Below are 21,482 nucleotides of genomic sequence, written 5' to 3'. Positions count from 1 at the left end.
GGATGGCACATTGTTTCCCCTGCCAGATGAAGAGATCGGCAGCCAACAGCCTACGAGTTTGCACACCTGCATTTCAGGCACCCCGCCACGTCAGCACTACCCGTAACAGAACGACCCCTACGAGGGCACAGCGCTCCGTGGGAGAATGACGGCAAAGCAGCCGAGCACTAACCTCGTCGCTCTCCTCTACGTCCACGTTGCCGTTGGCATCATCGTCCATCTGCTTGTGGATGTTGCGGACGGCTTCGAAGCTGAGCTGCTCATCTTCATCGTGGCACAAGGGCTTGTCAATGCGGCAGAATTCTGCTGAGGAAGAAAACACCAACGTTAGGCAGCCTGTACCAAAAATATCGCCATCGTGTTTTCTCACTAAGCTTCTTGTGTTTGAAAAGCCCTCGCTGAGCACTAGGGAAAGCATCCCAGTGCTGTCATTCACAGCAGGGGTACGCGCAACAGCCGGAGTCCTACTAAAGCCCTAACAGCGAAGGGAAGGTCACGGCCTCAGCGAGGCTGCTCTCCTCCGGGTCACCTTCTGCAGCAGCTCCACCGCCCCGGGCCTCCCAGTGCTCCGAGGGCAGGCCCCACAGCTGGGGCTTGCTCCTGCCCCTATGGCGTCCCCGAAGCCCCGCTGGCAGGGGAAGGGGAGGACTGCGGCTATACTTCACCTCCCATTTCACGAGCCTCATTTCTCGCTTGGAGATTGTTAGGGTTGGCACAGCGCCTCGCTAGGACATTTTGAGAGTAAGAGTTGTATGTTTATATAACACGTCAACTAAAAAAAGTTAGCCTTCTTCCTGATTATGAAATGGATTTTTCTGGCTTGCTTTCACATATTTTTCTACATTTCAAGACGAACGCTTTAGATTTTGCTGCATGCCTGAGTCCGTGTAAGCACCAAACGTGGCTGGTCCATCCCCTCTATGGCACTGCCGCGTGGCGATGCGTGACTCACCGCGACGACCGCAGACCAACGCTGCAGCGCTGAGTCAAAAGCACAGATGAAAACATCCCCAAAGGTGAGCCCTTTCGTGACACCCAGTAAGAAACCCCCTTTTGTTCCACAGAGGCTATATCAGATTCACTGTAAGCAGATAAAGATTTAAGAATTACCGCTGTGAAACCAGTTTAACAGCTCCTGGCCCAGTTCCCTTTAGGAAGGTCTCACACGCAAAAAAATCAAAGAGTTCAGACTGCACTCCTAGGAATTTAAGCAGAAAAGTCCAAATTACGTATGAGCTCAAACCAAACTCTAAGATGATCCTCTCAAGGTAAGACATGCTTATTTATGAGAAAAGTAGGTGGATTTTCTCCTGCTGCTGCTACACACACTGCATCTGCTGGGAACAGCTGGGCAGACGTTCGCCTCGGCAGCCAAAGACGATCATTTGGACTATTCACCTCTCTGCTACCTCCCCACACAACTAGCAAATACTTGGATTCACTACCAATACGGAAGACTTCTGAACGTTAAATCCACACAAGTTTTTAAAAATTATTTTAATTATTTTAGCACATACTATATGATCCCTATGGAAAAAAAAACTCCTAGAGGAAGTCCAAAAGCCTCTTAAACAGAGGTTCTGACAGAATATATGTTACCTACCACATTTAAAAATCCACTCAGTCAATTTGCTTGTGACATGGAGGGCTCACATTACCAGACCTGCCTGCCAACAGCCCTGCCTCCGTCCTGCCCCTGGGGAGGAACAAGCCCAGGCACCAGCACAGGCTGGGGCCAGCGGCTGGAAAGCAGCTTGGCAGAGGAGGTCCTGGTGGGCACCAAGCTGACCACGAGCCAAGGTGGCCAAGGGTGTCCGGGGCTGCATGAGGAGGAGCGTGGCCAGCAGGTGGAGGGAGGGGATCCTCAGCTGGGAGGGCTGGGGCTGTTCAGCCTGGGGAAGAGAGGGCTCAGGGGGATCTCATCCGTGGGATCTCATCCACACCTGCGGGGAGGGTGCCAAGGGGACGGAGCCAGGCTCTTCCCAGTGGTGCCCAGTGCCAGGACCAGAGCCCATGGGCACACGCTGGAACACAGGAGGGTCCCTCTGCACAGCAGGAAACACTTTTCACTGGGAGGGTGGCCCAGCCCTGGCCCAGGTTGCCCAGGGAGGTGGTGGAGTCTCCATCCTTGGAGGCACTCAAACCCACCTGGACACGGTCCTGGGCCACCAGCTCTGGGTGAGCAGGGGCTTGGACCAGAGGGACCCACCTCAGCCAGTCTGGGATTCTGTAATAGCACTGATCTCCATGCGTAAGCACAGAGCCTCCCACACGGAGGAAACCAAACCGACGCCAGCTGATGGCATCATGTGCATTTCCAGACTTCACAGTGGAAACCCATCCCTCAGCCCTTCTGGACTGGCTAAAACAAACCAAACAAAACCCCAGCCCCTAAAGAGCTCCACAAACCTAAGCTCAGCGAACCACCCGCCGCAGCCACGCTGCCCACAGCGGTCCAGGCGCAGGGTCTGCTCACGTCCTGTCAGCTACGGCAGCTTCCGAACTCAGTGCAGCTTCAGCCATAAGCTACTTATTCCTAAATATTTTTGTAAGAACTCAGTGTAAAAAAAAAAAAAACCAACAACAAAAAAACCCCCCAAAACAACCCACAAACAACCCAAAAACCAAACAACAAACTAGAATGCCATGTAAATGTAATGCTGTCTTCCTACCTTTAACTGTTGATTTTCCTCCTCATCTCTCCCCATGCTAAGTACGTGGCTCACAACCAGCTTTATTACGAACGTATCCCTAATGAGGAGACTGAATAAAACACTGGGCTTTTAATTTTGAGGAACATAAGCCAAGGATCAGGAATTTAATTTTAACTTTACTTACCTGCAGCAGAATAAATTATGTTCTTCAAAGTCATGTTCTGCTTAAAACAACGTCGCTCAAAAAACATGTAGGTGGATGTCAGAGCGTTATTGAAATCAGATCAAGCTCGTATATTATGCTTGTAACCATGATTTCTGGTATGTTTATATATACACGTATACAGCAATGCAGTCAAGATCTTAGCTATAGATTTTGCACTAGCATCTTTCAAATCCTGAACTAATTTCATGCGCCAGTGCATAGTGTCATACGCTATAAATTGGAAAGGCTTTTTGTGGGGTTTTGTTTGTTTTTCTAAATAAGGTACCCTGCTCAGATTACCGAGCTTGTGTGTAACGTCCAGGAGATCCTAAGAGCCGATCGTTCTCCAGAGAAAAGTTAGACCCCGGAGGTGCCTGATGAACCATCTCAGGAACATTCATTTGTACGTTAGGTAAACAGCTGCACCCTATGCATGTGTGCTAAAAATTGCCATCGTTAAATATCCAAATCCATTTACAACGATTAAGTATGGATAACTGCTGTTGTCACACCCCGCTCCGTGCCCCGCCACCCCCCGAGGCTGGGACACCAGAGCTCTTGTCACCGCTTCAGGAAAGAGCAAAAGCCCTCAAAACTACAAACCCCAAAAAATCTCAAAAAGTAGAATTGCCCTAAAATTCCAGGTCTGGTCTATCCTTTAGAGCTTTTTAAGGAGAACCTACTTCTAACCTCCAGCACTAGGCTAAAAATGGGTAGATAAGCCCTTAAAACCTCTGACACAGGCACAGCAAGCAGCTATACCGGTGCAACCCTCTGAGCTTCTGGTAGGGCTTCGGCGCGGGCGCCCTGATCACGCACAGAGCAGATCAGAGCAGGTTTTGTTCAGACCTAAAAGTCTCTTTTTCAAACCTGGCGAGTAAACCGTCCCAGTGGGTTCTCCAGCTCCGGCTCCGTGACTCAGTGCCGCTGCAGGCAGAGCTGCCGGCAGCCCCTGCCCACGCCGCGCACGTCCCAGTACCCACGGCCTCAGCCCTGGCCTGGAGCAGCCCCGCAAGCCCTCCCGCTAACAGGCACAGGGCATCAGACACCGAGGCCCTTCGGGCACACTACTCGTCCCTAAGGTGGCCGTTGGTAACCCACAGATAACCCGAATTTTCAAGGGGAGGCACCCAGAGGGATGACTTTTTTTGGTTACAAAAGCAGGATTTTAAAAAGGGGCTCTCTGGCCCGAAAACCCAGTCATCTTTAGGGACACGCAGAGGCAAACGGGCTGATCGCATGGTTACACGCTGTACAATCTGCTGCTGCAGAATCGCACCAACGAGAAACCAGACTAGACGCGTGCACCCACGCGCATCAGGGAATATGGATCGTGTAGGTAGCAGCACCACAGCCGCTCCTGGCTGGCTTTGTCCCAGCCCACCGCCGGACGTCCGTGCTTTAACGTCCGTCTCACCGGGAGAAACGCCCAGCTGCGCAACCCTGGCCGAGCAGAAGTCCCCGTTAACGAACAAGACCCAGCCGTGCTTCGCCCACCGGGTCGACGCGGGGAGCACCCACCACAGCCGGAGGAAAGCCCCGAGCCGTGCTCTGCTCCCTTGGGGTACAACGACCCCCCCAGCACCCCACTCTTCCGCCCACCCCCGTATCCAGCCACTCCGGCCGTGGGCTCGGGTTTTCTTTGGTGACTTCTTTGTAGGAGATTGTGATCAACGACAACACGTTGTGCACCAGAGCACTTCTGCGAGTTACAAGCATTGCCGGGCCTGGAACCGACATAACTTGGGCGGAATGTATAGGTTTGGTTTCATTATCTAGAAAGATTATTATTATTGGTTTTGGCACAATCTCCTCCTTCTACCTCGTCGAGTTGTGAAATAAACAGGAGAAAATATAAAACAGTTTAGCTTCGGAAAAACCAGACCCACCGTGCCTCCCTGCAGCAGGGCACTCGGAGAGGCCACATGCTGCTTTATTTCCAAATGCAAAGATTGAACCTTCTCTACCAAATCACTTTACATTAACAGCCACTTTCTCTCTCTCCAGTCCAAGTTACCTCACACACCTATTGCTGTGCATTCATCCTTTGCTGACCTCAGTAAAAAACCAAAACACCCCACCCCCCCCCAAACCCCCAAACGTATCCAGGACCGAGTAAATCAGATTCTTTCAAGCTTGCCTATGAAAACACCACACAAAATGGTCTGTTTTGTAAGAAACAGAAAAATTCATAAAAGGAGCAATTCCTCCCTCCGCTGACAAGTCGCCGTGCCCCGGTTGTCGGACACGGAGCTGCGTCCCCACACCAGCTCCCACCACCGAACCAGAGTCCAAACAAGACCCTTCCCTCTAGGTCCAGCATGGCAAATACTGCGCTTGGGGCAGTAGTCAGTAGCTCTGTCTAAAGTTTTGGTTTTCTGCATTCATTAGCTGAAGAAGAAGAAAGTAAGTGATGGAACATGCTGCTCCTCCTAACAGATATGGCAAGACGACTGGGGCAATGATGGAGACCACTTGTGCGCTCCTGAAGAGGCAGTGCGGGTGTCCTGCTGCTTCACAAACCTCGGGAAGTTCATTCTGCACTAACTCGTGGCCACCCACACGGCCAGGAGAGCCCAGCCGCCCTATAAACTGGTGACCAAAACCAGCCAGTGAGTGAGCCGAAAAGTTCTCCCTTCCCCGGCACAGCGGGGCTGTCCTCACCCCGCGTTGCTCCTGGCCAGCTGCCGTAGGAAGCCGGTGGAGATAAGGGACACCTGGACTCACGGAGCCTGCGGTTGGACCTGGGATAAAGCATCTGCTACAGCAACACACAGCGACCGAAGCAGCAGCCAGGGACAACGCCGTGGCGGGCAGGGCGTGAGAACCGGTGGCAGTTCAGGAGGTGAAGTCAGTGTTTCCCTGCTCGGGTGTGCCAGGAAGCCTCCGTTCTTCCATTACACCTTGGGCGGCAGCAGGAGGTGGAAGGGTGACTAACGACACTGCAACAACTTTGTCCAAGTACTTCACAGCAACCAGGGCGAGGCAATTTTTCGTCTGTGTAATTTTTGTTGATTTTAATTGGCAAGGGTGAGGAACTTGGCAGAATTATTTTAAATATTATTGGATGCCCTAACATTGATTTGCACAGATTTGGTTTTCCTCTCCTACCCTGCAAGAGTTTTCTTTGTGGTTATTGCAAAATTAGCTCAGAACTTTGTGCTGGGCCTTTTCTGCAATTTGTCGTGCTGCTCAATGGCAGAGAGCAAGAACATGGGACGGTCATTGTATTTATACTGCCTTTGGACCTGACTTCAGACGGAAAAATGAAATCAGGCTAAAAGATATCTCCCAAAATATTACGTTATCATCTTGTTCTGAGCCTGTGCTTATTATTGTAGCAATGAACGTAGCAACGCTCTGGCAAAGTTCAAATTAGAGGAAGGAAAGGTCATGTTATTATAAAACAAGAGTGGCTTTATTCTTATTAACACTCTCATAACCACGTAACTCTTGGGCCCCAAACCACGTCTGTCCCAGTGGTCCGTCCAGCATTCAGGCAACAAGACACACGCACTGAAGTGATCCTGCCCAGGTTTCCTGCAGCCACAAGGACAACCCCAACCCCTGGGCATCCGTAACATGGATGCCATGAGTGAGGCACCACTGTGAAAGCAGCAGAAAGAGCAACAACGCAATGGCTGCAAGAATGGCAATGGCTGCAAGAATGGCGGCGCTGACAGCCCAGCACACAATTGACAGCAATCAAGCTAGTAAAGGGCCAGGAATTTGTTGTTTGCCTCAAGGCCAGGAAAAGCCTGAATAAGGGCACAAGTGATTCAATCAGCAGACGACCCTGCACTGATAACAGAATGGTCATGAGGTTTCACCAGACACCTTGGGCCATTCCCCACCCCAGCCCAGCTACAGGGAGGCAGCTGTAAAAATACCCCAAATGAAGAAACAAAGCCCAGGGCCAGCAACCTTGCCTAAGATTTATGGAAGTTTAAGCAAAAAAATAACCCTTGTCTCCTAAAGGGAGATAAAAAAAGGACTTATCCAAAAGCTACGTCATCTCTTGGGTTCCTCTTGACCAGTTGACAATGTAAATGAGGGCTCCGTAGCCAGCAGGCCTTGCCCTCCACGTCACACACGACGACACTCCATGTCAGGCCACCCAGGTACAACGTGTGGCACCTTCAGTGAGCGAAAGCCTTGAAATGAGTGAGAAATTGGTTTTGTTTAATAACATCCTCCTCTTCCAGAAGGCCTAGCACTGGGTTTTGATACAGCAGTTTCTACAAAGAGCCACTTGCTGTCTGGTCCTCGTCATTTGTCCCAACTTGTTCCTAGGTGGCAGACCACACCAGGATCTGGGGTGCGACTTCTGGACCCCTCAGAGCTGACACCCTCATCTCCACTCAGCCCTCCCACCCCACCTCTCCCAGTCATCAGGAGTCTTTTGTCTCTTCACTGTTTTATGCCTCCAGTCCTGTTCTTTATCTACCCACTAAATAGCCTTTCCTTTCAGAAGAAAAAGTCCCTTTTCCCCCCATTGGTGTCCTGACAGACTGCCTTGATGGCCTGCTACCCCGGGCACTATCAACACATGCCATCTTTATATCCCTTCTCCTGCCATTGCTCCAGACTCACACCCACCCACCTCCGCCCCCCACTAAAGGTATTTTGCAATCTCCGATGCAATCTCCTCTGAGCAGACTGCCCGGGGCCCTGCTGCCATCCCAATGGGTGCTGTCATCCCTCTGGGTGCCACCACCCAGGAGATCATCAGCAGACACTTAGGCTTAAGTGCTAGAGTAGCCTAGGCAGAGCTGGAGAGGCATCTACCATGAAAACCGTTTGGGCTGGTTGTATGAACAGATCAGCAAGCCCTGTCCCACAAAATGGCTTAGGAGAAATGACACTTCCCGCTCTTTTCCCTTCTCCTGCTGCGACTGCCTCCTCAGCCCCGGCCCGCCCTGAAAGGACAAGCGGCAACGACACAAACTGGAATACGGGAGATCTGACTTAAACGCCAGAAAGGGCATTTTTACTTTTATTTATTTCTTTTAGGGTGGTCAAGCGCTGGCACAAGCTGCCCAGAGAGGGTGGGGAGTCTCCATCCACGGAGACAGTCAAACCTCAACTGGACACGACCCTGGGCCACCAGCGCCGGGTGGCCCTGCTTGGGCAGGGTGGGCGAGGACGCTCTCCAGAAGTCCCTGCCAGCCTCAGTGACTCTGTAACATCAAAGTATTTTATTCCAGATCTTTCCTTTCTCGTGGGAGATCCTCTCTAATGAGAATTCTGTTTGTTTAATTTCAGGTTCTCTCAATTTTCTTCGACGAGGTCCCATTATCTTTAATAATGCTGAAAAGCCGCGTTAATGCCGTCGCAGCCGATTGCCCCCAGCAGCACTGAGCTTCATAGCAAGAGCAGCCATCGGGATAGGATTAGATAGCAGTTTAATTATAAGAATGTCATTTACATAACTTGCTTTTATAAACACTGGAACGGCAGGGGGGGGGAAAAAAAGTCTTGCATTTGGGGAAAAAGAATTGTTTATATATTTTTACTAATATAAACAAGGACTCAGCTTAACTTCCTTGCTCAGGGTTCCTCCCCTGAAACTCTGGTTTTGCATAAAAAAACCAAGCCAAGGACAACTTCATAAATTTTAACAAAGGCATTAAACAGTTTTGTAAGGAATGTATCCAGAGGTTACCATTCCCACTTGTGGAGTGAGGAAAATGAAAGGCAACGAGGGTATTTTGCAAGGCTACAGACCAGCAGCATGGCGAGCAAGGCAAAAAAGGGCAGAGTTTTCCAGCTCTAATTACCAAACAATAGAGCCTGACAAAGTTACGAGAGCATACAACCGTTTCCACTGTCATAAAAGCGCTCAGAGTATTTTTATACCACAAGCTTACACTGTACAGCTGGGTACGATCTACTCTATACCATCAGCCACGACTCCATGTTTAATGCAGAATACTCGTCCACAAATGCATGTGAAGATTCACACATACAACCTTTTTTTTTTTTTTTTTTTTTAAAGGTGAATTTGTCAAACAGAATTGGGGTTTTAACACACGCGTTTCCCTATTCCGTTTGAACGAGTCCCCTTGGCAGGCAAACTGCTTCCCCAGGAGGTGCAGAGGCAGGGCACGACGTCTTGCCCGGAAGGCAGCAGCGTGCGACTCTCGTCATCTCAAGGAGCCGCACGCAATTCACTGACATTGCCAACAGACCTCATCCATCTTCCCACCTCCCTTAGAGCCTAGGAACTCCAACCCGTCATTTTCATCACCGTTTTTGTAGGCAGAAGGTTCGGCTGAAGGGAGTTTCATGAGGAGCAGACAAAGGAGAGCATTCAAGCGAGCGCCCTGCTCAACACCACTGAACTATTCACGTCCTCTTGCTGCTGCGTTACATTACCATCACCTCTGGAACAGCGGGGTCTGTAGCAGACAGTTACATAGAAATTCACTCAAGTCACCCAGTTCTCCACTCCACTTCACACGGAGCGCTGCAAACCGCTTCTGCGGCACCGATCCCCGGTTCCTCACCCGAGCACAAGTAACCAACCCGCGAGTCTTACCAGAAACCCCTCAAGTATTAAGTACGTATTAGCAGGAGTTCAAAGATACACTTTTTTCCTTTAATGAAACAGCTTGCACGATGCAAAAAACACCCTGAACCTGACTCAAATTAAATAGTCTAGAAAAAATGTGAATACAGCCAGAGGTTAGACCATTTGATCTCTGATATACTTTTAAAGAAAGCAGCAACACCCTTGGGTGCCCCTGCTGGAAGGTCCAACTAAAAATATTCGCAAACCGTCTAATAATAGCGTTCAGAGAAACAGCCCATGCCGAATTCACGGGGCCAAATCCGTCTCCCCTATTCTGATGGCAGCTATCGGTTCCTGGAAAATCCCCTGATCTCCATGCAACAATTTACTTGATTTAGTACCAGCAAAGCGTCATCCCATTTCTTCTAAACACCCTCATTCTTCCCCGCAACCAGCAGCAAAGCCCTTTTAACCTTTGCTTCCACCCAATCTCCTCCACCACAAACCTTTGTTGTCCCACTCTTCCTCCTCAAATGCTTTGCTCTTGCAAGCCCATTAAAAAATAACCACCCCCCCAACCCAAAACAAAGGTACCTCTCCCCGTTGGGGTGGAAGCAGACACCACCAACCCCACCCCACGCCCCGGCCCCGTCTGCCTGTCCTAGCAGCGCCCACACCTCCTCCTGCCCACGCCGTCTGTCTCCACAGGCAGCCTACGCCAGGTACGGTAAACGATCACATCTCCTGCCCACGCCACCAACGGAGTATTCGGGCATGGTTCTGCCCTTCCCGTTGCTCTCAAACCTCTCCAGGCCAAATCTCAGCATCCTTGCTTGTGTGCTCTGGCCTCAAAGTGCCCGTTTCATGTATTTCCTTCCTGAGAAATTTTTATTTGCTTTCTTCAGGCCCCAGGACCGCGTAATATTTCTGTTGGGCTGGCTAAGTAAGATAGCAAAAGTTCTTTTAGTACCACCCTGTAAGGCAAAGCGGTTTTGCCTACAGTCAGCTAGAAAATACCACGTCGAGTCCTTCTGCAAGATGAGCAGCAAAAGCAAAAATATCCCACGGGTAGGAAAAAGTTCTAATGAGCTCAAATAACTAGAGATTGGGTTACTTCATAATAATAAACCAAGTAATCTAGCTGCTTACGCATTCTTTCTCTTTTGTGCCAAACAAAGTTGAGTAATTAAAAGTGTACGGAACAGTGAAGGCCATCCAGATTTGACTTTAAGGTCATCCTTCGCTCAATACGACTGTCCTTTCACAACTGATGTTCTTTGGAAGCACCTTCACTGGACACAGGTAAAGTTTCCCTAATTAATTTAAATCTGCTAATATTGTGGGTTGTTTGAAAACCGCAAGAATTCAGCCAACCATAGACAGACAGACCTGATACCTCCTGGCACTGCAAATCCCACCACCAGGGAACACCAGTCACCGGCTAAACAAAAACCTCTCCTTCCCCCGTCTTTGTCAACCCCTTGGCTCTATGGCTTCAGGGGCCTCCAGGAGCACCAGCATCTGCAGGTCACCAAAGTAAGAGCAGCAGCAATTTTTCTTACGCTCCCATGTTGTGTTAATTTCTGTAAGCAACCTCTATCCGTACTGCTGAAAGATGGGAAGCGCAAACAAGTATTCCCACAAGAGAGAATCCTTAGAGGAAGGAAAGCTCGCCTGGCTCCCGCTGCTGCGGGCACTTCACCGAGACGAGAGTAAGGGGCCGTGCCGGCTCACGGCAGTGGGTGCAACGAGAGGTCTGCACCCCAGGGCGAAGCTCACGGAGAGGCACTGCCTGAGCCTGCTCCCAGTCGGGAACTGGGGATCTCGGGAGCCCAGCACAGGCTCGGGCACAAGCCCCGGCTGGGAAGCATCGCTTCCCACGTATTCACTCGAACGGCCGTCCGAAAGACAACATCCCTTCAAGCTCTCCCCGCTCCGCACCCCTTGCGCAACCCGAACACGCACAGTCCAGCCCCCGCCACAAGCGAGTAACAAACCCCTGCACCGGGAAGGATCTGCAACGCCCGCGCGCGGAACCAGCCAGCCCTTAACTTGCCATCCCGTTCACCGCCTCGGACAAGCTCGCTGCCAGCTCCTGCGGTCCTGCTCCACGGGCTTCACCCTCTGCCCTTGCAGAAACAGCTTCTGAGGTCAGCAGCCGTGCGGAGAGCAGGGCTTCCCCATCACCGCACAAATGCGGATTTAATCAAGGGAGTCATCAGAAGTTTTCTCCGAGAGTTGCAAATTATGAAAGAAAAAAATATTACCAGACAATTTTTCGGTGTTTTTTTCCTAGCTTTGCTTTATGGCATAAATATATGATGGTTTCTCAGACTTGCAAGCATTTTTCTGAGTATTGGTTACATTCTCCCCATGTCTCTGAACAGTGGTTCTAATTTACGGTGCTTGGTATCTTCCATGTCTCCAAAGCCAGTGCAAGAACAAAACCCAAGACATCACTGCACAGATTTGTCTTTTACAGACCCAGCTCAAGACATGCATTCCAGTGCACACCAAAAAAGAAATTCCTAAAATATTTCCAGAATTATAGGCAAATGTGTAAATGCAGTTCCTAGAATGTGTAAGGGATTTATCGCTCCTTCACCTTTTTGGCAGTGCGGTATTTCTCCATTTCCCTCCTCCACCCTCGTACAGAGCACGTGAAGGCAGGTGCAACGGGGAAGGGTCCTCTCCTGCCCCTCCACTTCTCGTGGCCATAACCGGCAGATTCAGTTAACTCTTCAGGTAAGAGTGACCTTCTTCACTTTACATTTGGTACAGGGTTACTTATTTTTAGATAAAATGGATGCTTATTAACGCTGAGGTGTAAATACTTCTCAGTATAAAAATATCTTGGAAATTCCTCAGATTTCTCAAGAGCAATTCTGCACCAGTGCTCTGAACGGCCGCTCTTCTGAAGTCATTCCCCAGACCGCACAGCGTCGGCCATGCGCCCAGAGCCCAAACGGCGCTTTCCCCTGGCCCACTGTGCCCCCTCCCCACACCAGGGAGCCCCAGCCCTTTTCCAGGCCAGGTGCAACCACCTCCCGCTCGCCGGCAGCACGGGCAGAGCCGCACCGGGACCTGGGGCCGCGAGCCGCCAGGCTGGATGCTCCCGGCTGCCGAGCACCAGGCGCTGCCGGAACAACAGCTCTCCTCTCCCGCATCGCGGTGGGAAAGGAACGACGGGGGACGAAGCCGGTGGCCGTCTGCTGATGCACCCCGAGCTTGACAAGTGACGCCCGTCGCCAGCAGTGCCGCTCATTTCTGCCCTGGCCTCCTTAGAACTGGCCGCGACTCCACCGCACCGGAACAGAAGCCCAGAGGGGAGCAGCAGGAGGGACGCTGACAGCCCGCTGGCGCTGGGTTGACGCGGTGCGGCTGTGCACCACCCGACCACCGCCCCTCCTCCCGAACCCAGCCTCAGCACCCACTGGGACCCGCGGCACCCCAGGCTGCGCAGATCCTGCGCGCACCGTCACAGCCGGGAATTATTTTAGAAATATAGCCGGAAAGTCTAGAAGCCCTTTTTTATTCCCAGCTGAAAACCCTCCGGCGGGGCAGTCCTGTGCAGCTCACGTAAGCACATCCCTGGGCCAGGCAGCGCTCCACAGCCGCACACAACCCTCCTGTGCCCAGTGCTGTTTAAAGTACGTAAAATATTTTAGTGGTGAATATTCCTTCTAAGAGACGTCTCTCTCAAACGCCTTATCAGTACGCCACGAACAGCAGCGCTTTCAGAGGTTAAGGAAACCTGCTTCTTCGCAACGCTGGGAGCCGTCAGCGCCGGGCAGGGTCAGAGGCAGCCGCGGGGCCCCCCACACCTTCACAAAGCGATGGGAGCTGGGTTCTGCACGCTGAAAAACCACCACCGGCTGCAGCAGAATCCAGGGGTTAACCCTTGACACGCGCCCCGTTTTGTAGCACCTTCCGTTCACAGAAGGTGATGTTTTGGGGAAGGATGTGCAGAAGCCTACTACACCTGCCATCACAGCGCAGAGCCCGGGCGCAGCGGGCGCCGCTGCAGAGCGGCGCAGGGGGACGGTGGTCCCTGCCCCGGGGAACCGAGGGGGCTGGCCAACCCTGCAGCGCCTGCTCCTGTTCTCCAGGACCCAGCTCAACACGCCTGCTCTGTAAGAGACGAGGAGATCACTACATGGCCAAAACCAGCCTTGCAGATATCTTGAAAGACAGAGACTCCGTGAGAGGTGGGAAGAAATCAATGTCAATCTGAAAACCTGTAACAGACATGAGTCAGCCGCTCCAGTCAGCCACAGCCCACGGTACGGGGCTTTGAATGCTGGCTGCTGTGCACGGTGATGCAAAACTAGTAATTATTATTTTTTAAGTGAAATAAAAATTGCTAAAAGTCAGGAAACCACATAATGGATCAGTGAGTCATTCTTGCCTGAAAAATTTGAGACGCCTAAGAAAGCTAAGAAGAAATCAAAGAAAAACGCACAATCTTTCTGCCATTCCCTCTCATTGTCCTTGACCCACGCGAGCCGTTACTGCAGCAGAGCTTGCCCAAAGCCAGGGCTTTCCAGTCCCCAGCTCTTGGCACTCCGGTACACGATACGCACTGCAAAAGACACTGGGAGCAAGGAGAGCTCAAGATACATAAAGTCAGGTTGCAACAGAAGTAAAAAATGTTGGTGGCTTTCACAAGGTGGCAGAGAAATATATATTCCCCTCTTGCTCTCAGAGAGTATTTCTTGATAAATGCCTAACACCGAATACAAACGTATTTTTAATTTCGTTATTCAGGCAAGACCAGAATAGAACAGCATTTACCTCAAGGCTAGTCAAAGTTACCCCCAGAGCAACGCACTACACAATAAAGACATCAATTAAAATTACAGAATCATAGAATCAGAAAATCACAACCATGGACTAACATAGGTCAGGAGGGACCGCTGGAGCTCATCCAGGTTCAGCCTCCCGCCTGAGGCAGCTCCAGCCAGATCAGGTCACTCGGGATGGAGACCCCACAACCGCTCGGGGCCCCTCCAGTATTTGACCACTCTCACAGTAATTTTTTTTCCCCTACATCTGGCCGGGGCTCCCCGTGTTGCAGCCCGTGCGTGCTGCTCTCCTACCAGCGCCGAGCACCTCTGGGAACGGCCTGGCTCCATCTCTGGGCACTGCGATGGGGTGGCTGCAGGCAGCAGTGAGGTCCCCCTGCGCCCTCCTCCGCCCCAGGCTGAACCCCCCCGGTCCCCCAGCCCCCGCGGTGGCTCTGCTAGACGCACCAGCATGTCCACACCTCTTCTGTACCGGGGAGCCCCGAAGTGGACACAGTACTCCAGGCGCAGCATTGCAGCTGCCCGATAAAGGGGAGGACCTCGTCCCTGGACCTGATGGACCCTCCTGCCTCCCTCACCCCAGGGCACTCTGCCCACGGGCAACTTCTTCAGATCCTCTTCTGCAAAGCCGCTTCCCAGAGAGTCGCCCCCAGCCCGTATCCTTGAGCAGGGTTATTCTATCCCAGATGCAAGACTTTGCATTTGCTTTTGTTAAACTTCAGGTTTAACAAAGGTTCCTACCAGCCCACTTCTCCTGCTTGTCCAGGTCCCTCCAAGGGACACCTCTGCCCTCCAACGCTCCCTGTGATTTGATGTGACCCGCACAGACTACAGCAATTTGTATTTGGCTGTTTCCTGGGTTGAACCACGCTGCTGCCCGAAAGCACAGAGTAACAGGGGACAGGACCTTACACCCGTGAGCCTCAAAGCTGAGAGCTGCTCTGGCTCCATCCACCCTGACCACAGCTCTCTTCTGGAGGCCAACCCTAGGATCAAAGGAGATACCACACTTCAAAGAACCTACAAAATTAAGGAGAGTTTAAATAAGTCTAAAGTATCCTGCAGGCTGGGAAGAAACACGTCAGTGCTGTGGTTGTGTCTCCAAAAGCAGAGAATATGGCAGACCAGCTCGAGGCTGAGCCGTTCGCCTTCTGAGCAGCACGGAGGTGGGACTCTGTTTTACCCCCAGCCTAAACGAACTTGCACCAGCAGCACCCACCTAAACACAAGTCAGCACTACTCCAGCTACCTCCAGAAAGTCAAATAAAAGCGAGACAGAAGAACGTGCAGGATTACAATGACCAGGAGGGAGCTGGCACGGGGCAGCCTGGCTGCAGCGGCCGCGGCACCGCTCCCGAGGGCTACGCATTGCATGGTTTTAAAAACTACCAACTGCAAACCAAGAGCGAAGTGCAAAGCGGAGCAGCACTTCACACACGTGCTTTCATAACCCCTCGCAGCAAAGCGATCCTTTAACACGCACGGCCTCTCCCTTCTCACCACCACCCTTCTTCCTTCTAAGTAAAGGCTTCAGGCCCCGTGGGACGCTCGGTGAAGAGCATCTGCGGGGCCCTGCGCGGCAGGGGCTGGGACAGGTGGTAGCTCACATCTCAGGGGACCACGCAGCCTCCTGCAGCCCCCCTGCTCCAAACACAGATTTTTTCTGTGAAAAGTAAACATTTTCTCCTATCGCTCACACTCCTGACTTGATTTTCTTCTCCTTCAAACGGACTGTTCCAGGGCCGATGGTTGTCTCCTGAATTATGTCACCCCCACGGTGACGCAACCTGACTGATCGCATCAGCTGACGTTGCAGCACAAAGATGTACCCATAAGTAAATCAGGTCTAAAATGCATTTTACCCCAAGGTTTTGTACTTATAGCTAGCTATAATAGTGGTGTTTTGGCCTTCTTGTTTTTTTAAAATGTGATCCTTATTACTAATATTAACTTTTTGAAGCAGTCTTATCTGCAAAATTTGGAGGCTCTTTATTCATTCTAATCAGGTTCACAGGAGAAAATGTTCGCTTCCTTGTAGACGTACATCAGCCTAACCAGGAAAAGCAGTTGCAAGCAGCAGCAAGCTTAGGCACAAAAAGCAGCTTTTGCATTGCCGCTACTTGTGTCTCTAACGCTTGGATAATTTTACTACCTGAATGTTGAAGGGTGTGTAACTCCCTTGTACCTTCGTGCATAGACCTCCCACTGTTCTCGTCCTTTATACACAGCTGAGAGGCGCCAGCTTAGATCAGATTGCTCGCGGCCCCATCCAGTTGAGTTCTGGTATCTCCAGGGAGGTTCAACCACCTCTTTGAGCCCCAGTTTCAACGCATGGACTACCTCCGTTATGAAAACACATCCCTAACATCCAAACAGAATTGCCCCTGCTGCGATCGGTGTTCACGGCCTCTCGCCTTGCAAACCTGAGAAGGGTCTCGCTCCATCTTCTCTGTATCCTCCCACTGCGTAAGTCAGGGATCTGCTTTTACGATGTAAAATATTTCATCCTAACTTGTCAAAATTAAAGTTACTCTATTAGGAAAAAGCTCGTTCTTTTTTGTGAGAGCTCTCTATAAAGGAGTTGCACCTCAAGGCTGAACTGGTCTCTTGCTTGCGCAGTTAGTTCGGCCAGGCAGCTCCCAGTCCAGCACGGAGGAGTAACAGGTCACGTCCTCAATGCTGGAAGGAAGTACTTGCACCACCCACTCCATAGAAACTATCTTTCTCTTCTTCCTCTCTTATCTCTTGCTTCTTTTTTATAGGATGTGAAAAGAGATACGAGAAACAGCACCTTAGGTTTATGCACCTGCAAGCAGATGCCCACTCTCCAGCTGCCACAAGCAGCCTGTGAAGCGGCTGAGTTTTCATGCGCAGCTGGATGCACGTAAGCCATAAAGACGACAACTTGAGGAAGAGGAAAATCGCCCTGGATTGCTCCTAAAAGCTGAGTGTGCCTGTCCATGCAGGTGCCACAAACTAAAGGTGCAGAGGAAGATTTAAAGCAACTTTAAAACTAACCCCTCGCTGGATTCAACCTTCTCACGTGCAGCCCACAGCGGGTGCACGCACACCGTACAGCCGACAGATTGTTCCAGTCCAAAGCACGGCTGCCTCACATTTCCCGCTGCAGAGAACGGAAAGGATAGGAAAAGGTGAGCCTACTTATTATAACCGGAGGACGAAACCCTTTACTCTAGGTTGTCCTTGGGGCAGCTAGAAGGCAGAGCTGCAGGCAGCAGCACTAACGCTCCAACCAAGCCTTCCTTTCAAGGCTTGATTGCTGCAAAGATTTGACATCTCGAGGGCGAAGCACTTCAGACCCACACAGCTCCTCTGGCCAAAGATGGTTCATGCTAATATATTTCCATTACGTTTTATTGAATTTTCAATTCATTACTTTGGGGAGCTTCCTCAGGAATTTAAAAAGAGATTTCCAACACGATTAGCGTGTATGAACTACCTCCATACACTTACGAGATGGATAGCACAGACCTGACCCAAAGGCCAGGCTTGCATCCCAAGTCTCTTGATCAGCCCAGTCTCAGCAATGCTCAATACCTGGAGCAAGGCAAAGCTTCCAGAACCGTTGCTTTATAGGGGCCTTTTCCATGGTGTCCTTTTCTTCTGCTCTTCTTTCCAGAACCCCCTGCCCCTGAGCTGAGATCCCGTCTATCTCGCCTTCACGGACTCAGAGGACAGCTGAAGGAGCACGTTGCCCCAGGAGGAAAAGCTTCACAAGTGGACAACGCAGAAGGACCTGTCGCATGCATTGCCTGTCCTCCTCCTCTCGCCACAGCCCGGGAATCGAGGACTCCCCATAGTCCCTTCACAGACAAGCTTCTGCATAATTAATTCAAGCGAAGCAGCACCATTCCCATGCTGCCATACAAGGACAGCTTCTCCCAATTTTAACCTTATTTATCCCTCGTGTCTTACCAAGAACTGATGATTTAAATTTTCACAGAAGCTCTAGAGAGCAGAAAACACGGAGACAACAGCCTTTGCTCAGTGCCCTTTCAGAGGTGGCACACACTCCGTGCCTTTCCCACAGCGAGAAGGGATCAGCTGCTGCTTGCAAATAAACCATCGTGTGGGATAACCGTGTGCTGCATCCAGCAAGCTCACTGGAAACATATTCCTACAGTTTACAACATTTTCTCACTTACAAGACTTTTTTTCCTGAAACCAGCCAAGTCTTCCTCTCCCATTTAAGAGCCCAACTCTTTAACAGAGCAAGGCCATGCTAAGGCGAGATGCTGCTCGCCATCGCAGCGCCCGCAGGCAGACCTAGCAGGAAAACACGGTTCTGCAAAAACACGCCTTAATTATTGGACCTCAAGAACAGCATGCAACTGTTAGCTGGACTTCTTCGGGGAAGAAAACCTTCCCAGTCTTCCTGTTACCCTCCTACTTCCCCAAACTGAACCAAAGAAATGTCTCGTATGCAGTTCTCTAGCGCTTTCCATGAGGATCAGGACACCGGTGAGGAGGGGACCCGAGGCCAGCAGGCACACGCAGCCTGTGCTCCCGCCGGCCGCGGCACGGACGGCTCCTCGCCACCCACGGTCCCAGCAGACGGCGCAGGAGAAAGCTGACGGCACGGCGTGGGGAGGGGAAGAGGGTGGGGAGAGGAAAGCAGGAGGAGGAGGAAGCGGCTCGTCAACAAAGGACACAAATCTGCAGAAAATCCAAATTTCATTACTCTTGGTGCTCGCAGACCCGTTCGGTTGTACGCGTGCGATGGCGACAGTCAGGAACCCTGATACAAGAAGGAGATCCTGGACCTGTCAGGCACTACCTGGGAAGCGCTCTTAGCAATGCAATTCTACCAGATTTCACGTTTAACACGTTAAACGGTAATGAAAGGAGCGAGGGATAAAGGTAGGGGAAGAAGAAAGCAAGACGCTCTGCACGGAAAGCTGCAGGAGAGCGTTCACAAAGCTCCCCTCCCGCGAGAGGGAGGATCCCCACCTCCCCACGGCAGCCCTGCGGCGTCGGGGAAAGGCTCTTCCCGGAGAGCTCAGCACAGCTTTTGTCTACTAATGGTAACTATAAAAGTTTAACCTAATCCCCATGTACTTCACTTGCCCTGTGACTAGTACTGCCAGGTGACAATGCTCAGTACACGGCGCAGCAGAACATAAAAAGCAGCAACTAGGAGGAGCAACAGCGGCAAAAATTAAAATAAATCTCTTTATTAGTAGGTGAAGATTATTCGCATTAGGGACACAAGATTCCCCCCCCGCCCTCGTCAACCAAGCATGTTGCTCGAGCAAAGAAGGAGCACTTCGGGTTACGTCAGCTCCGAGGCCGGCTTCCCCATAAACCCAAACAGCGCTCGCCCAGAGGAAGCAACGCAGGGAGGGAGGAAGCCGACTGCCAGCCCAGCCTCCGACCGACGGCGACCCACCGCTGGGAAACACCGCGCCGGGGACCGGCAGGAAACACGGACAGCTCGGGAAGAGGCAGAGCCACGCTTCCCTGTCCCTGCGTGTACTCTCCCCCCTCAAAAACCCAGCCGCTGGTGAGGAAAACACAGCGATGACGGCGTGCAAGCAGCCCTGACACGGCGTGCTGCAAGCGGATCCAGGAGAAAAGCATCTGTCGGACACATTATTGCAACAGCAACAACCCTAAGCATGCCGTTCCGAGGCAGGCGTTCCTAAATTATAATTCTCCTGCCTCAAAATAATAGCTGCCACCTTTGAGTACACAAGCAAAATAAAAATTCAAGTCCCACTTTGAGCAGCCCTGCCGCATAGGTGCGGAAGGCATGTGTTGTGTTGGCACAACGCCGCTGAGCGCGGCCACCGCGCTGTCAGTAAATCCGGCCTGCCCGGCTGGAAGCCGAGCTGATGCCACCTCACTAATAAAGGTTGTTACTAAAAAAAAAAAAGAGAGGCCATCCCAGTTCAAGCCAAAAAAAAAAAAAAAGGTCTCAAAATGACTCATTGTGGAACATGGGATAAATCGGATATTTTATGCCCTGTTTTGCTTTGTTGGAAAATGGCAGTGCTGCTCTTGGAGGACAGAGTGGGGAGATTCACACCTGCAAAGCACTTTGACAAATAATACCTTTAATAAAGCGACATTTTCCTGTAGGTGACCACCAGGAGAGGAGCTCTATAGAACAGGACGCTGACAAAGAGCAGCACCGAATCTCTGAGGCTCCTCGTTCCGGAGGGGTCCCAGCAGAGCCGACTGCGCTCAGCCTGGGGCAGCACAAGGCGACGCACTGCCCACGCGACGCCTGCGCTGCCGCTGCTGCCGCCACCTCTCTAAGTTACCGAACCAGAGGACCGCGAGGCCGTCTGTCTGTCTGTCTGTCTTCCCCGATCGAGCGTCCACACCACGCGCGCAGGCCTCAGAGGCTGTTCTGAGCAAAGCCCACCGGCGCTGCGGGGCAGCCGGCTCGCGGAGCCACCACCACCACGCCGAGACCTCCCCTGGCCCCGCAAGACCCGCTGCTGCTGCCGCCGCCGAGCGCCAAACCGCCGGGGGCGTGGGCGCAGGCGCTGCCACAGCCAGCAGAGGAGGAGGAAATGCTTTTCGGCAACGGCAAGCTGTTATTCAATCAGCTCAGCATCTTTTGAAGCCTCGCCCTTAGCTTGAACAAACGCTTCTGAAACTCCGAGGGGCCAGCTCCCGAGCCTGGCTTGCCTGCAGATCAGAGGGCGGCACGGCCATTAGCGCTTCCCAGGACAGCGGCAATTTCAGAGGGATCACAAACCACTTCCGCTCCTTCCCCGAAGACGGTCTTTCAAAAATCTTCCAGGCTATTTGCAGGAATAAAATGGCTTTAAAAGGCAAGCTGACAACTCATTGGACAATGTGGTCCTCATCTTTTACACACAGGGAAGAGTTTCAGCATGATGCAATCCATGTTAACGTTCAGCATTTTAAAGCAACATTGTTGTGTAAGTAAAAAAACCAAGGAAGAGACCAGAATATGCCAAATTTTTCCTTAGCACGGCTCCATTGCTATCACAGCTGTTGTTCCACTGACTGTGTTAAATCACATTGTCTAATCCTCCCTGAGACTACCCAAAGCCTACCCTGCACGTAGGTTTTCACTGCAACCTGGCAGCGTAGAAGCCGCTGAAAAGATGACCCATCCTTGTACGTTTGACCAGATATTAGGGCTCACCCACCGTACGCCCGCTCACCTTTTTCCCCACCACTTTTAAGCCATGATTTAGCTGCTGTCTGCTCTGCTGCTTCCCCCTAAGCACACTGGAGAGGCAACACCACAGGTTTCACAACACGCTGCTGTCCCAGGCACGGCCACGCTCCCGCAGAGGTGC

At 51.6% G+C, this 21,482-nt stretch overlaps 1 protein-coding gene across 14 annotated transcripts in view; it reads right to left on the bottom strand.

Annotated features, from left to right (window-relative positions):
* The window catches only part of STIM1 (stromal interaction molecule 1), a 105,300-nt gene that overhangs the window by 64,653 nt on the left and 19,165 nt on the right, over window positions 1-21,482 (bottom strand). For 7 of the 14 annotated variants that reach the window (XM_075491405.1, XM_075491407.1, XM_075491417.1 and 4 more), the window contains one exon: window positions 173-306. In XM_075491405.1, the coding sequence (XP_075347520.1) occupies window positions 173-306 (134 nt within the window). Of the gene's footprint in view, window positions 1-172; window positions 307-665; window positions 688-20,465; window positions 20,578-20,838; window positions 20,943-21,482 lie in introns of those variants that run through there. The other 7 variants (XM_075491406.1, XM_075491416.1, XM_075491409.1 and 4 more) reach the window with 6 other exon arrangements.

The sequence above is a fragment of the Mycteria americana genome, chromosome 1 (genome assembly GCF_035582795.1).
Source record: "Mycteria americana isolate JAX WOST 10 ecotype Jacksonville Zoo and Gardens chromosome 1, USCA_MyAme_1.0, whole genome shotgun sequence".
NCBI classification, from domain to species: domain Eukaryota; kingdom Metazoa; phylum Chordata; class Aves; order Ciconiiformes; family Ciconiidae; genus Mycteria; species Mycteria americana.
This window is presented reverse-complemented; position numbering and strand designations above follow the sequence as displayed.